Source organism: Meles meles, chromosome 13, assembly GCF_922984935.1.
Source record: "Meles meles chromosome 13, mMelMel3.1 paternal haplotype, whole genome shotgun sequence".
In the NCBI taxonomy this organism is placed as follows: domain Eukaryota; kingdom Metazoa; phylum Chordata; class Mammalia; order Carnivora; family Mustelidae; genus Meles; species Meles meles.
The window spans coordinates 82,023,419-82,042,028 of record NC_060078.1 but is presented as its reverse complement, the minus strand read 5'-3'; the positions used below and the strand labels follow the sequence as shown (position 1 = coordinate 82,042,028).

The 18,610-nt window shown below is 41.6% G+C and overlaps 1 protein-coding gene across 1 annotated transcript in view; it reads left to right on the top strand.

Annotated features, from left to right (window-relative positions):
- ADAM12 (ADAM metallopeptidase domain 12) overlaps window positions 1-18,610 on the top strand; it is a 346,383-nt gene that overhangs the window by 92,541 nt on the left and 235,232 nt on the right. The window contains exon 3 of the mRNA XM_046027701.1: window positions 4,768-4,841. Within this exon, the coding sequence (XP_045883657.1) occupies window positions 4,768-4,841 (74 nt within the window). The remainder of the gene's footprint in view (window positions 1-4,767; window positions 4,842-18,610) is intronic.

The following is an 18,610-nucleotide window of genomic DNA, read 5'->3' as shown; positions in this document are numbered from 1 at the left end:
AAAGGAAAGCAAGACAAGGTGAAAGAAATCCCAGCTAATTAATAAATCACTTTTACACATCGGCTCAGAATTCCAGTTAAGTAGAGAGTGCTGGGCAGATGGGTTGTGGTTGACCTCAGAGGGAGCACAGGGCAACTGAGGGCCCCAGAAATGGGCGGTGGGGTCCTGGCTGCAGCCTTTCCTGGCAGAATTGCTTGAGCACAGTCCCTGGGGGAAGCTGCCCACATAGTTTCCATGAGGAGTTCACAAGAGGAGAGCCCTTAGAGGAAACCAACCCTCCTGACACCTTGACCTTGGGCTTCTAGCTTCCAGCTAACTCTTTTTTTTTTTTTAATATTTTATTTATTTATTTGACAGACAGAGATCACAAGCAGGCAGAGAGGCAGGCAGAGAGAGAGGAGGAAGCAGGCTCCCCACTGAGCAGAGAGCCCAATGCGGGACTCGATCCCAGGACCCGGGGATCATGACCTGAGCCGAAGGCAGAGGCTTTAACCCACTGAGCCACCCAGGTGCCCGGCTTCTAGCTTCCAGAACCATGTGAAATAAATCTCTGTTCATTGAGCTACCCAGCCTGTGGTATGGTTATGGTTATGACAGCCTTAGCAAACTAAGGCAAGGGGCTTCTCAGATTCTGGTAATATTTTGATTTTTCAGCTGAGTGATAGGTACTCTAGTAATTATTATTTTTTAAAATTGTAGTGGGGAGCCTGGGTAGCTCAGTCAGTTAACCATACAGCTTTTGATGTTCGCTCAGGTCATAACCTCAAAGTCATGAGATCGAGCCCCGTGTCATCAGGCTCTGCGTTCAGCAAGGAGTTGGCTTGAGATTCTCTCTCTTTCACCCTTTGCCCTTCCCTCCCATAATAAATAAAATAAATATTTTAAAAAATTAAAATTAAAATTGTGGTGATACATTTTGTACACTCTTTTTTGGGTTTACTTTCCCCAGTGAAAAAAGGTGGAATTAGAATACTGCCAAAACATTTCTGGCCTATTGATTAGCATTGAATTGACTAAGCAAATGCAGTTCTTTAAGCATTCAATAAAAGACACAGTTCCATTTAGGTAATCAATATATCATGTTTAAGAAAAGGGATGCTATATTTAACCAGCACTGGTTTATTTTTTTCGATGTATAAAAATCAGAAGAAAATGGAATGCATACATGTATTTAAATGGAGCAATCTAATGTAATTAGTGGTTTTGAATGAAAATAGCTCTCTGTTCTTTTTCCCCATTGATTTCTCCTGTACCATTAAATCCCAACTAAAATACACAGATAAGATCTTTTTTTGCCTCCCTAAGGAAAAATGTATTCATTTGAAAGATGTTGACTTTGGAATATTATAACAGGTCCTGTAGGGACTTCCTGTGGAATTAGCACAAATGGTCATGTTTTGACTAGCTGAACTGGGGGGCGAGAGGTACTGCAAATATTTTATCTTTATTCACAAATATAATTGCCAGGATTTATCTTTAAAATGTGATACATGTTTCAGTATTTCAGGCAAAGACGGTTTGTAATTAAAGGAAGTTATTTGCACATACACATATATAAAACACGTTCAAAAACACATACATATACGTACATTGGGCACATCTTGACAAAATATCGAGACACATTTTTGTTCTAATATTTTATTGTAAACTTAATTAATAATCCCATTTTTCTAAGAAATCATGGATAAGTACAAGTCGCAAACCCTGGAGAGAACATTCTATGTGTATTTGTAATTAAATCTCAGTGTCAGAAAATATAAGCAAATTTGGGCAGAAGTCCCCATGACAGATTCGACAGCACACGCAGGACTTATAAGCACTTCTATGCACTATATTAAAATTTAAAGACATAATGTGTGTCTAATGTTGCATAGGATGGAAATAGTAATATTAATTTGAAAAGTTCAGCAAACACTCAGAAACCTATAAAGTTCTTAGAAACATCAGATAGTGCCAAAATATGTCAATTACGGTATGTGGTTTTTACAAGATCGCTAGATGTTTGTGCCCTCATTTGCTAGAAGGAGTCTGTACAAAACAAGTTCTGTTTAAACCCAGAAAATACAGATAAGCATTTCATTTATATGGAATTTACCAGTTTAACTCTCAAGCTTAAGTAACTCCTTAAAAAATAATATCACTCATCAATTAAAATTGAGAAGAGCTTTCTTAATGTGCACTTAAAAAAAACCACTTGGGTTTGCACCTAATTATATCCCCTGAAGGCACCGATATTTAAAACAGTCTGTTACTCAGGCAGCAACTGAATGATGCAAAACTTAGGTCTTTATTATGGACTCCGACCAGCTCAAAGAAGATGGAAATGTCTGAACTTTCTGGGAAGGTAGGAACGTTGTCACTCTACTTTGTCCGACGGGGCCGCTTCTAGCCGCATTTTGCTCTTGAGTCTGAAATGTGTCCAGGGAGACTGATAAACTGATTTTTAAATTTTATTTCAATTAATTTAAATGTAAATTCATATGTGGCTAACGGCCACCACATTCGACATCGGAAACTATCCCGATGTGCACAGGGCAGCCGTGAAAAGAAAAGAAGCTGCGTTTCGCCCTGTGTGATGCTGTCCCAGTCCCACGGCACAAGGATGTGCCTCTTTTAACCTTTTCCCAAAACTCATGTGACTTCTGTTGTTAGGGTTCTGCTTAAATTTCATTTCGTTTGGACTAAGGTTGGATGTTGGAGCTTACACTCCATCTTCTCTCATAGTAACAAGTGATTAGTTGATCCATAGTACAGATGAAACGCTACGTGGTAAGAAAAGTCTCTTGAACTCTTAACGCTGGCATGTTAGAACACTACATATGAACATCTTGTTTTCCCAAGGATAAAACCGAAGGAACTTCTAGAGCAAAGGCAGGAAAACCCACACCAACTGAGAGGGGCAGCACTGATTTCCTGGTGATGACTTGTGAGCAGGGCTGAGCCACTGCACGGCTCTCGGATGCAGCGCTGACCACGGGGAGCCGGGCGCCCTTGACTTTGCGGCACTAGCTCCATGTGATGACCCAGCTCTCTTCTACTTCGATCCTTTTAAGCCCCCAAGGAGCCTTAATTCCTGTCCTGGGCTTTGATGGCCTTTGGCCCTCCTTTAGTTTGCATCATTTGTGAATTAACCCCTTCTTTGCCCTTCACACATCCCGCGGTCCATCAGGCGGCACTGCCAGGCTCCTGCCTGAGTGCTGGGGACTGTCCTGACAGGTCAGAATGAAAACGCAGCGTTGGTTTTTAAAAAATCAGTTGTTTTTTTAAAAAATGGAAATTTTCAGTTCTCCTAGTGAGAACTGCCCCATGGATACATAGAACCCCCATTTGACACATGCTGGTCTGGATAAGGAGGGGCTGGAAGTGACTGTTCCCGAATCACTAGGGGTGCACAACAGGAAGGGGGATGGGAGATTCACAGAATTCCTTGGAGTTGGCAAGTAGATTATGACTTGGGTAAGGACTCTAAATGATTGGGCTCAAAGTGTGGTGCACATGACCACCCTGGGTTAGTGGGAAGGGAACTTGGGTAAGGTTGTGAGTTGAGGGACATTGTCACATCGGTACATTCTCAGGGCAGGGCAAGAAACTCATTGGGATTTCCAGGGCAGAACAGAAAGTGGTGTACTTGCCTGCTTCCCACTGACAGATGGGCACACATGAGCTGGATTCCCTGGAGCTCAGAGAAGAAGGAGTATGTCTGCCCTGTGAGAAGGAGAAGAGATTGGTAGAGACATTAATTCCTTCATTCACCAAATATTAATTGGGCTTCTATTACTTGTCTGACACCTTTGAGGACATAATAAGCAAGTGGACCCACAAATCAACATACTGAGTTACTACAAGTAGGAGAGAAGTTCTTCCTTCCACAAGGAAGGAAAGGACAGGAAACTGGAAGAAAGCTTGCCTGGGAAGAGGGGTATGCAGTGAGATTGAGGAGCAAGGTCAGGGTTCCTTGACTTACTGACGTTAAAGCTGGTACTGAGTTGGGGGAGTCAGAGGGGGAGCCTTCCAGGCAGAAGGAACAGCAGGTGCAAAAAGTGAGCACTCCAGAGGAGCTCCGTGTGTTTGAGTGGCTGGCGAGGTCCATGTGAGTGAGGACCAGAGCCGTGTGGGCACCGCCGGCCACATTAAAGAGCTGGCATCTTATTGCTGGATACCAGTGTAGTTGGGTTGATGAAGAGGTATTTTTGATGTAGAACTTCTGCTGCCATTGGAGAATGAATGGGAGGAAAGCAAAGGTAGATATGGAGGGACCCAGGTTAGGAGGGCGTTGCGGTGTTCCTGATGCGAGATGACTGCGCTTTGAACTGGGGTGAGGTGGAGGGGCGTACGGTGTACTAGGAGCTGTGGTTTGGACAGCAACACTGCAGGACCCTCCGTGGACGTAGAGGAGCCGGGGGAGCAGGTTTCAAGCAGGACTTGATCTTTCTGATGTGAGCAGCTGGGGAAGTGAAGGGGCTATTTATAGAGACAGGGAAACTGAGGGAGGAGGTCATTGTGGGAGGTGGGGGTAGTCAAGAAGGATCTCAGGGCTATGTGGCCAAAGGAAAGGGGTACAGGCCACATTCATGCCATCTAGGAGGGTGGTGCTTCCTCCAGACTCTGGTCCTGGTTGACCTGGTCTTCTCTACTTGGGATCTCAGAATGGTCCCAAGAAGAAAACGTATTTTTCTCTCCCTCCATTGAATATGTCTTCAGAACATTCAAATGTTCGCAAGTCAATGTGAAATGTGTTTCAGCTGATTTCTCTTATTTATCTTTCAGAATCATCCAGAAGTGTTGAATTTTCGAATACAACTGGGAAGCAAAGAACTGATCATACAGCTGGAAAGAAACGAGTAAGTCACATTAATTCTTGTATACTGTACCATGGGAGAAAGAAAGGAGCTGCGGGTTCAAAGTGCTGTGTAATCTACATTGGCATTTAGAGAAACAGAACGAAATGCACAGAGTCATAATCCCAATTTGGGCCTGAGACTGGAATTAACTTGAAAAAAATGAAGTGGAAAAATGAAGAATTTTATCACTCTAAAAAAAAGCTTTGTAAATCAGCAGGTTTTTCCTCATAGTTCTGATGTTTCTCATTTCCAGAGCCTGATTTGTCAAGGATAGAATTTAAGCATCTTCTGTTCAAATAACAGCATTCCATAATTAGTTGACTTCTGGCAATTCCCGGCTTATATAAGGAGAAATAGCTTCAAATGAATAGAACCTCTTTTTTCCCTGAGAAATACCAAGGGTTTATTTATCTTTCAGAGCTTGTCTCCAGTGGTACAAAGTATTTATTTTATCTTTTTATTTAAAAATTTGAACTTTTTTTGCAAAATTATATGAATTTCCAAAAATGGTATTATTTTTTTTTCCTGGAACAGATGGATATTATTACATATTTTGTATGACTTCCCAGTAGAAAACTGTCTGCTTCAAGGCATAAAGAACACAAGCCCTGTTCTTGTCATCCTTTATACCCTGGCTAGCCCCCTGGGTTCCTTAGACCAAGAGGATGCAATACTATTCTTTTTTATTAGTACCAGAAAAGATCTGTGTGCTTGCAATAAGTAATGTGTATTTAAAGATGTAAATGAAGTTACCACATCCCGCTTGATTTGAAACAGGAGTTTCTATCTTCTAGGTAGATAGATAAAACTTCTAGAAATTTCTAACTTCGGAACTACTGGTTCCTATTCCTCACCCATCAGTGGCATGCTGACTTTTTCCTGATGTGATCTCGTAGAGAAGAGAGCTTCACTGAAATGAGTTCTGCCCCAGAGAGATGTCACAAAAATCTGACTGTTCTCCATGTGAACAAGTCAGATCACTTATGGTATCTGTGCTTTGATTTGAGGGCCCCAGGCAAATCAGATCAATGAGATCATCATGGCCAATTCTCACATTCAGTGTCTAACACCGCGGCCAACAACAATTAACATGAATACATGTAAAATAGGACGGCAACCTGCCTCTTCGTATATCTTGTATGTTTACCCCCGACCATTAAATGAATTAAAAGCTTTTGTAAGCAATAAATGATGTGTTTTTAGCTTTCCTCATGCCTTGATGGTCTTAAAGTAGAGGTTTCGGGGGCCAGTTTTGAATGAACAGGGAGCTTAACAGAAACCTGTATGTTGCCTTTGGTATATCTCTCTCAGCCAAGTAAATATATTCATGCTCTTTTTTCTCATTTATGTAAGAATACCGTGGGACATTTTAATTTTTGTAAAGTGCTGTTTGCATGTGGTTTTGAAATATCTCAACAGATGAAACTGGATATTTCCTGAATGATCAAAAGGGACTAGGGTTTCTGGTGGAGATGCATGGCCTTGATGGGGCTTTAGGATTGCTGCTGGATTCCGGCGTCCACTCCTTTTGTCAGAGTGTTGGGGGATGTGGTAGGCAGCAGGAATGATGCCAATTCCAGACCCACAGATGGTAGTAGGACGGCAGGTAGATGGATAGAAATCAACTTAACAAAAACCTTAATCTACTTGTTTCTACTCTAAAAGGAATACATGTCCAGGGCAGAAAATTGAAAATTGTAGGGGAAAAAAGATCAAAGAGCCAAAAGAAAATACTTCTATTACCAAACAATATCCTGATGAATATTTTAGTCGTGATCCAAGGACGTTTTCCTTACAAGTAAGCTTTGCTTTTTTTGTCTTCCTAGTGGATATTGGGTCTGTGTGTTTGATAACCGGCTTCTTCACTTAGCTTTATACTGGACATACTTTTCCTTATAGAAATGCAGCTCTTAGCGCCCTTCTGGTTCTCTGAGTCTCTGAAGTGGCTCAGTAGCCTCATTCCTGGTTCTTTTGAAAATGGTTTCCTGTCTACTAGGGCAGATAGTGTAATACACAATGATAAATAGTCATTCAACCATGGCTCATCTGTATAAAAGATCATTTTAAAAGGTTAAAAGGTGCCTTAATTTGCTCACTTCCAATTCTGGGCATTTCACAAAATAATCTCAAAATTAGAAAAGTCAAAAACATAAAGCTATCTCTTCTCAATTTATATCTCTCTTCCCAACCTCACTGTCAACCTTCATGTTAGAAATTATATGGAGAGTGTTCAATATGATCCTATGACGTTCCGTGGCTTTAATTTAATTATACTACCTATACCAGTTGTAGAGACTCTGCCCTGCTAAAAATAACATTTTCATAATTAGAGCGTGTCAATATGACTATTTTAATGTTGCACTCTCCCAAAATACTTGAAAATAAAATTTTTTTTGAAAAAAATTACCTGCCTGTTCCATATGGACTTCACTTTTGAGACCATGAATCCCAAAAATCTGTAGTTTTATGGGTAGAGTGAAATGCTCGTGTGCTACCAGCTCTTGACGCTGTCAAACACAAAATATAATCCATTGTCCAGGAGAAAGTAGAATTTTTAATTCCTATAACTTTTGGCCCAATAGATCCATTTAGAGAATTTCTTCAAATAAAGGTATTAGAACTCAAATGTTCAAGCAAAATGAATGTGGATACATAACTAGTGCAGTAGAGATCTTGGCTAACCAGAAGGTAACCTGCCGGTGCCCTACATCATGCCTCCAGGTCCTGTGTTCAGGGATGTTCACTGCAGAATATTTTACCTAGATCGATAGGAGATTGATTAAATTATGACTTAGCCATATAGAGCCAATAGAGGAGATGATGGGGATCTTCATCACTGTGAAAAGCATTCATGATATAATCAATGTAAGCAGCATGTTAGATAATATTTTACACAACATTGAGTTTTTATTTCAAAATTTTATATATATATGTATCTCTGACTAGTAAGATTATGGAAGACATTTATTCATGTTTTAGAGCAAGAAAATATTACTGTTGAGATTAGGAAAACTTTTTACACTGAAGCAAAAAAAATCTGTGAAAACTTAAAAATCGTTGAAAAGAAGGATATTGGAGTATTTATTATTCATAAACAGCAAATGTGTTTTAGAAGGACCTCCACCAACTTTCAGAGGGCTAAAAAGCTCTGCACATTGAATACTGGGTCTTTAAATATCCAGAAATCTGTTTTAATTAAAAACCGGCTTGGAGATCATAACCAAAATAAAGGTGGCCTCATTGCCTTAAATCATAGGAGCCATAATCCAAAGCTAATGCTGAAAGAGGGTCACCTAATTAACCCTGCTCAAAAACTCATCACATACACCAATTCTTCTTGAAGCCGGACGGAATTTGTATTAAACAGTTGTTTCAGGGGCTTTCTTCTATTTGCCTCCGAGCATCCCTAATTTGTGCAAAGATCGGATGCTGTTCACTTAAAATCTGTGTTTGTATAGCCATAATTGAATGTTTAAAGAGACTCAAAGCTTCCCCGGAGAAACATTTTTTACAGTGTTGCTGTCTGCCTATGGAACTGCAGGGACCGCTTTATGACTTCCATAACTCTCCTGGGTCCCCGTGGGCTCTCAGGCCATCCCTCAAACAGGTGCTCTGTGCAATTGCATCTTTGATCAAAATGCTTTATTAGACAGGCTGGCCAGCTTAGACATCCGTTTTTCCAGTTCAGGATAACTAGAAGTGACGGCAGTATATCACACCCCCCTCATCTCTCAAACCCACCGAGCTTTCTGTTTTCCAGCCTTGGCCCATCACTGACAGAAGGCGGGGGCTGGGGGAGGTCTATGGCCCACTGAATTTATATTTGCTGGGTCTCTGCATTGGAGGAACTCAGACATTGGCTTTTATTCTGTCTGGGATAATTCCAGACATTTCTGAAGGGACAAATCTAATTAATATTCGCTCCATCAGCAGCAGAAAGGACACTTCAGATTGGTCGGACGTGGGCGTCAGTATCTGGGAAGGTGTTTATTTGATGACATCTCTTGGAGTATGGTGATGCAGGAGGGAGGATGTAGCTGGTGCAGAGATCGTGCTGGCTGGGTTAGGGTTTGGCCGAGTAACCACCCAGAGGATATGAGTCTCTTGTTCGTGTTGACCCAGACTGTGCTGGACAACTGGACTGAGATGCAATCATTGGCCCTAGGGCTATGTACAAGGCCTCGTTATCGCCCACAATTTCCAAAGCCTTCTCTATAAAGACATAAGAGGTGCACTGATCACACTTCTTGGCAATGCGGCGCTGGAGGGGGTAACTTGTCTGTGTTGCAGGATCTGGATTAGAGAGATTTCAGCAGTCTGGATCAATGGGCCAAGACTAACAAGATGAGATTTAATGGGGATAAACGTAAAGTCCTGTGCTTGGGTTAACAGAAAATAAACGTTGTAAGCTCAGAAGGAAATTTCCTCGTAGTTCTCATGAATGGGACCCACAAACTCAAGGCACGAGCCCCTGAGGTGGTGCAGATGCTAGGGTGACTGTCACCCGTGTGTGTGCATGAGTGCCCATAGCCCTAAACTGAAGTGTCTGGCGTCCGGCTGTGCAGCGACCCTGTTGGGCCATATCCAGAATACTCCCCATCTGCTGCCGCACACACAGTCCTGGAGAGCTGCTTGCCATAGTCTCATTCCCACCATTGGGCTTCCCTTCCCTCTCCCACCAGCAAGAGATGCCCTTAAGGCCAGGGCCAGGATCTCAACTTGCCCTCCACCCACTTCCCAGGGTCTGGCTGGTAAGCCCTCGGTGAGCACTCACCATATGAGTGAACAATGGAATGAGGACAGCCTGGACCCAACCAGAAGTGAGTCACCAGGAGGTTGAAGGTGCGTCTTGGGTGGTGTGAGACACTAATTGTTCAAGGAGAAATCTTAGCTCCAAACACAGGTTTGGAGTCAAGAAACGGGGCTTCAAAACCCAGCTTTGCTTCCGACAATAAGCTGTTTACATTTGCTGTTTTCTCGTCTGCAAGAAAGAATAGAAGTCTGTGTAGAGTGAGCGCCGAAAGATTTGAGCTCGTGTTGTTTTTGATAATTGGGCTTGAATGACTCAGTGCCCTATTCCTGTGGACTGACTGATATGTGTTATTTCACCAAAGTATACCCTTGGGTTCACCAAAACTATGTCTTATTTCAAACTTCCTAAATTAGTGGAGATTAGATTATGTCTAATCTTTGCCCATGAGTCTTGAAGATGGCCAAAGACTAGAATTCTGAGAAGAGCTGGAAAGCATTAGCTAATCCTCTGGGTTGCTGTTGCTGCAACAGTCTTAGTTTCACAATGTTGACATCTTTAGGGATTAAAAATTTTTAAGTTTTTGTGTATAGAATGTTATTTTTTTTTTTCATTTCTACTCTTGCAAAGGAAGTCCAGCCTGCCTGTTAGAACCTCGAGCTTTAATCTGTCAAGTGGTTCTAATTACTGAACTAGCAAGGACAAAACCACATCTCGGAAATTCTACTCTATTTCATGGTTTTGTCTCTCTGCTTCCCTTATATCATCCACAAATCCTTGTTACTTCAAATGATTAGTAATAAGTTAATCAATAGTAATTCTTTAACCTTTATTCACTTAGTCATTTGTTCACGGATATTTATTTAATACCAGATACTTGTGGTTGGCGCTGGAGATAGAGAAAACAAGGTCAAGTCCTTGTCTTCTTGGAGGTCAGTCAAGGACCTCAATGCCAAACAGGCCATCACAAAGCTATAATGTAAGAGCTGAGGAAGACTAGAATGAGACCCAGTCTGGTCTAGGGAAGGAAGTTGTGTGACGAAGCATTTGAGCAACACATGAATCAGAGCAAGCCAGTCAAAGGAGGGCAGAAGGTAGACAGTTCCCCGAGGAGGAGGAGCATGCATTAAAGTCCTGGGAGAGCTGGAAGGAGCTTTGAAGTGTTTCAAACACTAAGAACGTTGGTGTGCAGGAGGGGGATAGTAAGAGAAGTGGAAGCCAGCCCTTGCAGGCCTCGTGCTCCATAAGGACCTTTTTTTTTTCTCATTGGGACAATGGACCCCATGGGAGCAGGACCTGCAAGCAGGGCAATGACAAGATAAAATTCAGTTTTTAAAAAGCATTCTGGCTACATATGAAGACAAGATTGGGGCAGCAAAAAGTGGGTGGGATAAGAGGCTCCTTTATCTCTGGTGCATAGGGAAGCTCTAGCAACGGCTCCAAGCAATGGAGAATCCACCGAAGGGAACAGATCAGAGATGCTCAGGAGGAAGAGTGGGTAGAAATTGATGGTAGAAATTGAATGTATGGCATAATGGAAAAGATCATTCTTATCTGTGAAATGCTAGAAAATTGATGATCTTTAATTAAAGCAGAGAACCCTAACAAAGGACCTAGAACTTGCTCTTTGAGCAATGGTTGGTGACACCAAGAGGCAGATCATAGTGGGCATAGTCCTCAGAGCCTTGCCAGAGGGTCAACTTTTGGACCTAATAGAATCGACTCAGGAGGTGACCTGTAGAAGGTTATTGTGTGGAAAGAGGCAGGACATTTCTTTGGGATCTGTGGATGTTTGTGGCCTAAGTATAGTAGTGGCTGGGGGTATGAGCTGAAGAGCAGAAGCCTGTGGTGAGATTGGACATCATGAGGTCCTGGCCATGGCCCTGAGAATGTCTAGATAGCTGTCACAACCCAAAGCAATGCCAGTGTTTCATGTGGCATCTGGGTAGAAACACAGTGGGATGAGACTGTGGCCTCCAGCCTTGCTCTAGGCCTTATTCAGTGCCCTTCCTGTTGTCTGTCTCCATGTGGTGGGCACTCCCTGTGCCAGGAGCGCAAACAGAAACTCCTGTCCTCCTTCAAGTCTGGTGCAGTATTTCAGGACCACTGGCACCAGGATCACCTGAGGAGCTTATCCAAAGGCAGATACCTAGCCCCATGTCTCTCTGTTGAACCAGAATCCCCAGTTATAGGGCCTGAGGATTGTATTTTTGACACATTCCACAAGGAGTTATATCCATAAGTGGCCACACAAAGCTGTATACATCAATTTAAATAAAATTAAAACTTTAGTTACTTTATTACACTAGCCGTAGTTTACATGCTTATTGCCACGTATGGCTGTATAAACACTTCCATTATGGCAGAAAGGCTGAATGGTGCTGGGACTGGCAGGGAAATGCCAATACACCAGATCCTTCTAATTCAGGGTTTCTGCCTTAGCTGATGCATTCCCTGTGGGAATGGCCTTTCCTGCAGGAAGTGACCACACCTTCTCAGGTTGTCTGATTTCTGCACCATGGTCAGCTCCGACCCCTTCTTTAGGGCATTGGGTTGTATCAGCGGGGTCACCTCTGCACTTTGATGAAGTAGGGAAGGACAGTTGAAAATGTGACTATAGAATGTGACTGTTGATGGACTTCAGCCATCTTCTAACTAGACCAAATCCCTTCTGAATTCAGTTATAGTCTCTTAACATTTAAGTTCTTTCTAATTGGGTTTAAATTTTGTTTGCCGAAGAGAACTGCATTCCCTTGAGCTTTCTCCTCATTTCAGTCTTTGAAGTTTATACAGGCACTGGAAAAGGTCAGAACACCATTTTTAGAGTTTTTGTTCTCCAACCTGACTTAACTTTAAAGTGCCTTAACTGGTTAAGATCAGCCTTTCCATAACGGCGCATCTCTGCATTCCAGCTGGAGAGTATGGTGTCCTTGAATTGACTTCTTTAAAGTTTACAGGGTTTGACAGGATCTTTGAAATGGAAGTGGATTCCCAAGTCTAATGACATCACTTTCCATCCTTCATTTCCTGTGCCTTGGGTTTATGGTTTTCTGATGAAAATCCTGCACATCCCCAGGGCTCCTCCCCAGAACTCTTCATCAGAAATGGATAAGAATGTTGTCCTGGCTATGTATGGGTGGTCTCTGGTGCCTGGGGGGCAAGTCGATGTTGTCATTGTGGTCGTCATCTGACCACCCCTTCCCTGTGGTGTGGCTGGCATGGTGACATATAGAGGTTGGTGTTATGTAAGACAAGTCCCTTCCTTTTTCCAGTTGTCTCATCCTCAACAGAAAGGCCATAGCGTTTCTGTTTATGGGACACCATGACTCTTCCTTGATCTGGTAAGATGTAAGACTAATTCTCCAGAAAGCTTGGAACATTTTTGGCGGTTAGATTACTTGCATCTGGGTATGAACACAGCCCCCACATTACATTTGGTTACTACGGCTAATTCTTTTTTTTTTATTAATTTTTAAAAATTTTTTATAAACATATAATGTATTTTTATCCCCAGGGGTAGAGGTCTGTGAATTGCCAGGTTTACACACTTCACAGCACTCACCATAGCACATACCCTCCCCAATGTCCATAACCCCACCCCCTCTCCCTCCCCCCCTCCCCCCAGCAACCCTCAGTTTGTTTTGTGAGATTAAGAGCCACTTATGATTTGTCTCCCTCCCAATCCCATCTTGTTTCATTTATTCTTTTCCTACCCCCCAAACCCCCTATGTTGCATCTCCACTTCCTAATACCAGGGAGATCATATGATAGTTGTCTTTCTCCAACTGACTTATTTCACTAAGCATGATACCCTCTAGTTCCATCCACATCATCGTAAATGGCAAGATTTCATTTCTTTTGATGGCTGCATAGTATTCCATTGTGTATATATACCACATCTTCTTTATCCATTCATCTGTTGATGGACATCTAGGTTCTTTCCATAGTTTGGCTATTGTGGACATTGCTGCTATAAACATTCGGGTGCACGTGCCCCTTTGGATCACTACATTTGTATCTTTAGGGTAAATACCCAGTAGTGCAATTGCTCGGTCATAGGGTAGCTCTATTTTCAACTTTTTGAGGAACCTCCATGTTGTTTTCCAACATGGTTGCACCAGATTGCATTCTCAGGAGGGTTCCCCTTTCTCTGCTTCCTCGCCAGCATCTGTCATTTCCTGACTTGTTAATTTTAGCCATTCTGACTGGTGTGAGGTGGTATCTCATTGTGGTTTTGATTTGTATTTCTCTGATGCTGAGTGATGTGGAGCACTTTTTCATGTATCCGTTGGCCATCTGGATGTCTTCTTTGCAGAAATGTCTGTTCATGTCCTCTGCCCATTTCTTGATTGGATTATTTGTTCTTTGGGTGTTGATTTTGCTAAGCTCTTTATAAATTTTGGATACTTACAGCTAAGTCTTTTTTAATGGTCCCTCCTTTTTAATTCTTGCCTTCTAAATCTTGCAATCCCTGTGGATGAAACCAGGTCGCTGCCCAGTAGAATTTTGGCTGATTGCCTCCCCACCATTCCTCTCGCCCCTGTGTTTTCTGTTAACCAGTACTTAGAGCTACAGCCTTGAGCAGATTTGGGTTCTGGTTTCTTGGTAAGACTACACTGCAGGTGATGCTGTGTCCTCTTGTATCACACTGGGAGTTTTGTGATGTTGGACTGAGCACTGGGTTTAAGAATCATCCTGAGGCTTCTGTCAGAAAACCCCATGTGAGACTTTACCTACCAGGGTCAGTGGCCATATAATGAATGTGTAGATCAGTTCTTTCTTTGGGTCTTGCAAAGTGATGATGTTCTAATTCTATCGTCCCTTCTTCATTGATTAGCTGGAATGCTTCTGCAGAGAAGAACTTTCTCTCATCAACTGTTGGTTACCCTGAAGTTTGAGAAAAAGATAGGAACACCTGTAATCATTGCTCTGCCTTTGCTCATTGGTGGCTACTGTGTTTCTCAAATTTAGCACCGCACACTTGGGACTTCACTCCACGGTCCCCTGTTGAGCGCGCACATTCATGACAGACTCTACGGGGATGCAGAGGTGTGTCAGAGCTGTCCCTGAGGAGCTGCTAGAGTGCAGGATATAAGCCTGACTCTGAAATCTCTCTAGAGAGACCCTAATTTTCTTGTTCTTTTAAAAGCCAACATGTCTCTTCATGGAAGCGGATACTCAGGGGTCAGAATAGGAGGGCAGGAACGGGCCCCAGCCTTGCTGGCATGAGAACCAGGGCTCTGAATTGGAGTCCAGATGTCACCTGTCCCTCAAGGACTATCTTCATGTCAATGACAATGGCAAGTTAAGGCCATTGTTCCCTGGTAAGCAGACTTAGTCAGACTGAAAGAAAGTGGCAACAAATTCTTCAAAGACCCACAGCCTAAAAGGATGCAGAGGCCAGCCGTACTCATGCAAGTACACCTGACAAAAATAGAAGAAGGGCATTTATCTAAAAATGTTATGAAATAGTCACTTCTTTCAGTGCTGGTGGATTTCACTGTGGGTTGAAGTGGGCTTAGCATAAGCAGAGAACAGAATTTATTTTTTAAGATTTTTTTCCTTATGAAAAACACGTGGGCTGATAGACGATGCCGCGAGAGCAAGCCCCACAGCAGGAGGGTTATTCTGGGAGACGATGTACTTATGCAGAGTTATTTTCACCATGCTTCTGAGGCTACCTCTTTGATCTTAACTGGCCCAGAGGGTTTTGTTGATCCGTTTCCTGGTTTTCTTTAAAAATCTGACAGACTCCAAGGGAGAGTCCCTCTGCGCTATGTTAGTGACCAAGCAACACCCAGTGACAAATCTCAGTGCCACAGCAGCTCCCTTAGGAGTTGTGGGTATGGCTGTATAGTGCTTCTCACAAAGCAATGAATTATTAACATTTTTAGTAAAGTCCTGGTGGTATTATGTATTCATATTGATAAAATACATATAATACTAGGAGGTTGGTTAAGTAGAAATACGTATATATATAAAATTTCACGTATATATGAAAAAATGACATTAAAAACTTACTGAAAGTACTATCCCTACAATTTAATAAATATATTTAATATACACTTAAATTTTGGGTCAAATTTATTATCGTACCAAATACCGTCATGCTTATGACTTGATTACATCACTTCTTACGCTCCATAAATACTTCTTCATTCAAAAGTCTGTATTTTCACATTGGACCATCACTTACCTGCATTGGCATTACACAAATCTCTTTTTTGTTTAGAAAGTTATTTATTTAAAATTGATGCTTTTTCTTTTTTTTTTTTAATTTATTTTTATTTGTTTATTTACAGCATAACAGTGTTCATTGTTTTGGCATCACACCCAGTGCTCCATGCAGTACATGCCCTCCCTATTACCCACCACCTGGTTCCTCAACCTCCCACCCCACCCCCCCCACCCCCCCGCCGCCCCTTCATAACCCTCTGGTTGTTTTTCAGAGTCCATAGTATCTCATGGTTCATCTCCCCTTCCAGTTTCCCTCAACTCCCTCTCCTCTCCATCTCCTTTTTCTGAAGTAACGTTTGCGTGTAGAACCTACGTGTAATATTGATGCAGGTGGCCATATATTGTTAATTTGTTAATTAATTGGTTTGTTCTCTATCATATCCCAGAAATGATTCAAGTTTGTGAAAAAAGACACACAAATTAATGATTTTCCTCCAGATCTATAGAATATCCCCACCACAAATCAACTAAAGCTTCTATATTTTATTCTGTTTTCAGAGCAGGAATGCTAATCCATACTGATACAAGTCATGAGATGACCACTTAGGGAAGTATGATGGATGCTTGTCATTGCTCTTTTTTCCCCCAAGAGCAAAGAGGTTTAGTTTAGGGGTGAAGCATTAAATCAAGAAGGTGGAAACATGAAATTTCTGGAATTTGTAACCTTGTGATTTTCAGCAAATTAATTAACCTCTCTAGTCCCACTTTCTCAATTGTAATCTAAAAATGAATGAAGGGGGTGAAGACGTATGGATTTCCAGTTGTAAACTAAAGAAGTCACAGGGATAAAAAATACAGTGTAGGGAATATAGTTGATAATACTGTATTATTTTTATTGTGGCAAACATTTCACAATGTATATGTTTGTTCAATCACTGTGCTGTACACTTGAAATTAATTTAATATATAGCAACTGCACTTCAATTAATACATTTAAAAACAAGATATTGCCCAAATTAAAAAAAAGGAAAGAAAACAATGGCTTATCAACTTAGGAACTGGGTTGGGTGGTTGTCAAGGGGCACATTTCCCCTCTAAGATGTATGGCCTCTGTAATTTCCTGAATTAGAATACATTCTTACTTGTCCCAGAGGAATTCTTGAACTGGTCATATTGGGAGGAATTGTACTTAACAATACTACATGACGAATCACGTGTCACGTACTGGATTTAAGCGTCGAGACCAATTGGGCAGTTCCTGTGAGAACCAAAGTTTCCATTTAGCTGTATTTTAGCCCTGAGTGAGTAACTCCTTCCATGTGGCTCTGAGCTTTGCTCCCTGGAGACCCAAGAATTCTGTTCTGTTGGGAGATTTAAGTATATGAGATTATGGAAGGGAGATGTGTGTGCTCAGGGTAAGCTCATAGCCAACACAATAAAGAAAATGTGGGATACCACTCATGGGACAGTCACGACAAGAAGCATCAGCTCTTGGCCTGAGGCATAGATGGCATTTGTTAGACGTTGGAGAGCCTTGATGAATCCCAATAGTTGATTTTTTTTCCTTTGCACACCAAATTTCATAGCAGCCATGTCCACAATAGCCAAATTATGGAAAGAATGCAGATATTGATCAACAGATGAATGGATGAAGAAGATATGGTATATATATATACACACACAACACAATGGAATATTACTCAGCCATCAAAAAGAATGAAATCATGCCATTTGCAATGTCATGGTTGGAACTAGAGGGTAGTATGCTAAGGGAAATATGTCAGTCCGAGAAAACCAAATACCATATGAGCTCACTCATATGTCGCCTTTAAGAAGCAAAATAGAGGAACATAGGGGAAGAAAAATAAAATATTTTTATATTTTTATAAATATTATATTTAATATAAAAATATATAAAAATATATATAAAAAATAAAATATTTTTATATTTTATATAATAAAGGAAGGGAGAGAAAAATAAAATATGAAAACAGAGGGAGACAAACCATAAGAGATTAAGTTTGGGAAAGAAGCTAAGGCTTGCTGGAGGGGAGGAGGGCTGGGGAATGAAGTAAATGGATGATGGGCATTAAGGAGGGCACATGATGGAATGAGCGCTGGGTGTTACAGGCAACTGACGAATCACTGACCTCTACCCTGGTAACTAAACTGAATTCAAATAAAGAATTAAAAAAGGGGGCGCCTGGGTGGCTCCGTGGGTTAAACATCTGCCTTCGGTTCAGGTCATGATCTCAGGGTCCTGGGATCGAGTCCTACATTGGGCTTTCTGCTCAGTGGGGAGCCTGCTTCCTCCCTCCCCCCACCTGCCTCTTTACCTACTTATGAGCACGCTCTCTCTCTCTCTCTCTCTCTCTCTCTCTCTCTGTTAAATAAATAAATAAAATCTTTTTAAAAAAAGAATTAAAAAGTTGGAGATACTTCATGACACAATGATACATGTGGTCATTGCCTTAATCCCCTTTAAGTCTTTGAACATCATTTTTAGAACAAACATGGTGACAGAAGAAAGGAATAAGCGCCTCCAGGACGCTAGTTATGTCCTATTTCTTAAAGCCAGTGATGGGTGCATGAGTGTTCATTTTTTCACATTCTTATGTACACTATAGGTCATAAAAATAAAACTTCATCTTTTTCATGGCAAAACCTAACACAGTTTTTTTGTACACAAAGAGCAATTGCTCTAATCCTTTTGAACCCCGTTGCATGTTTCCTTCTATCCCTCTGACCACCTTGGATAGAAATCCTGATTGATTTGCAGAGGACACTGTCATTGCAATGAGTTTAAGGAAAAGTGAGCCCCTCTGGTTGCCAGTGAAAGGAG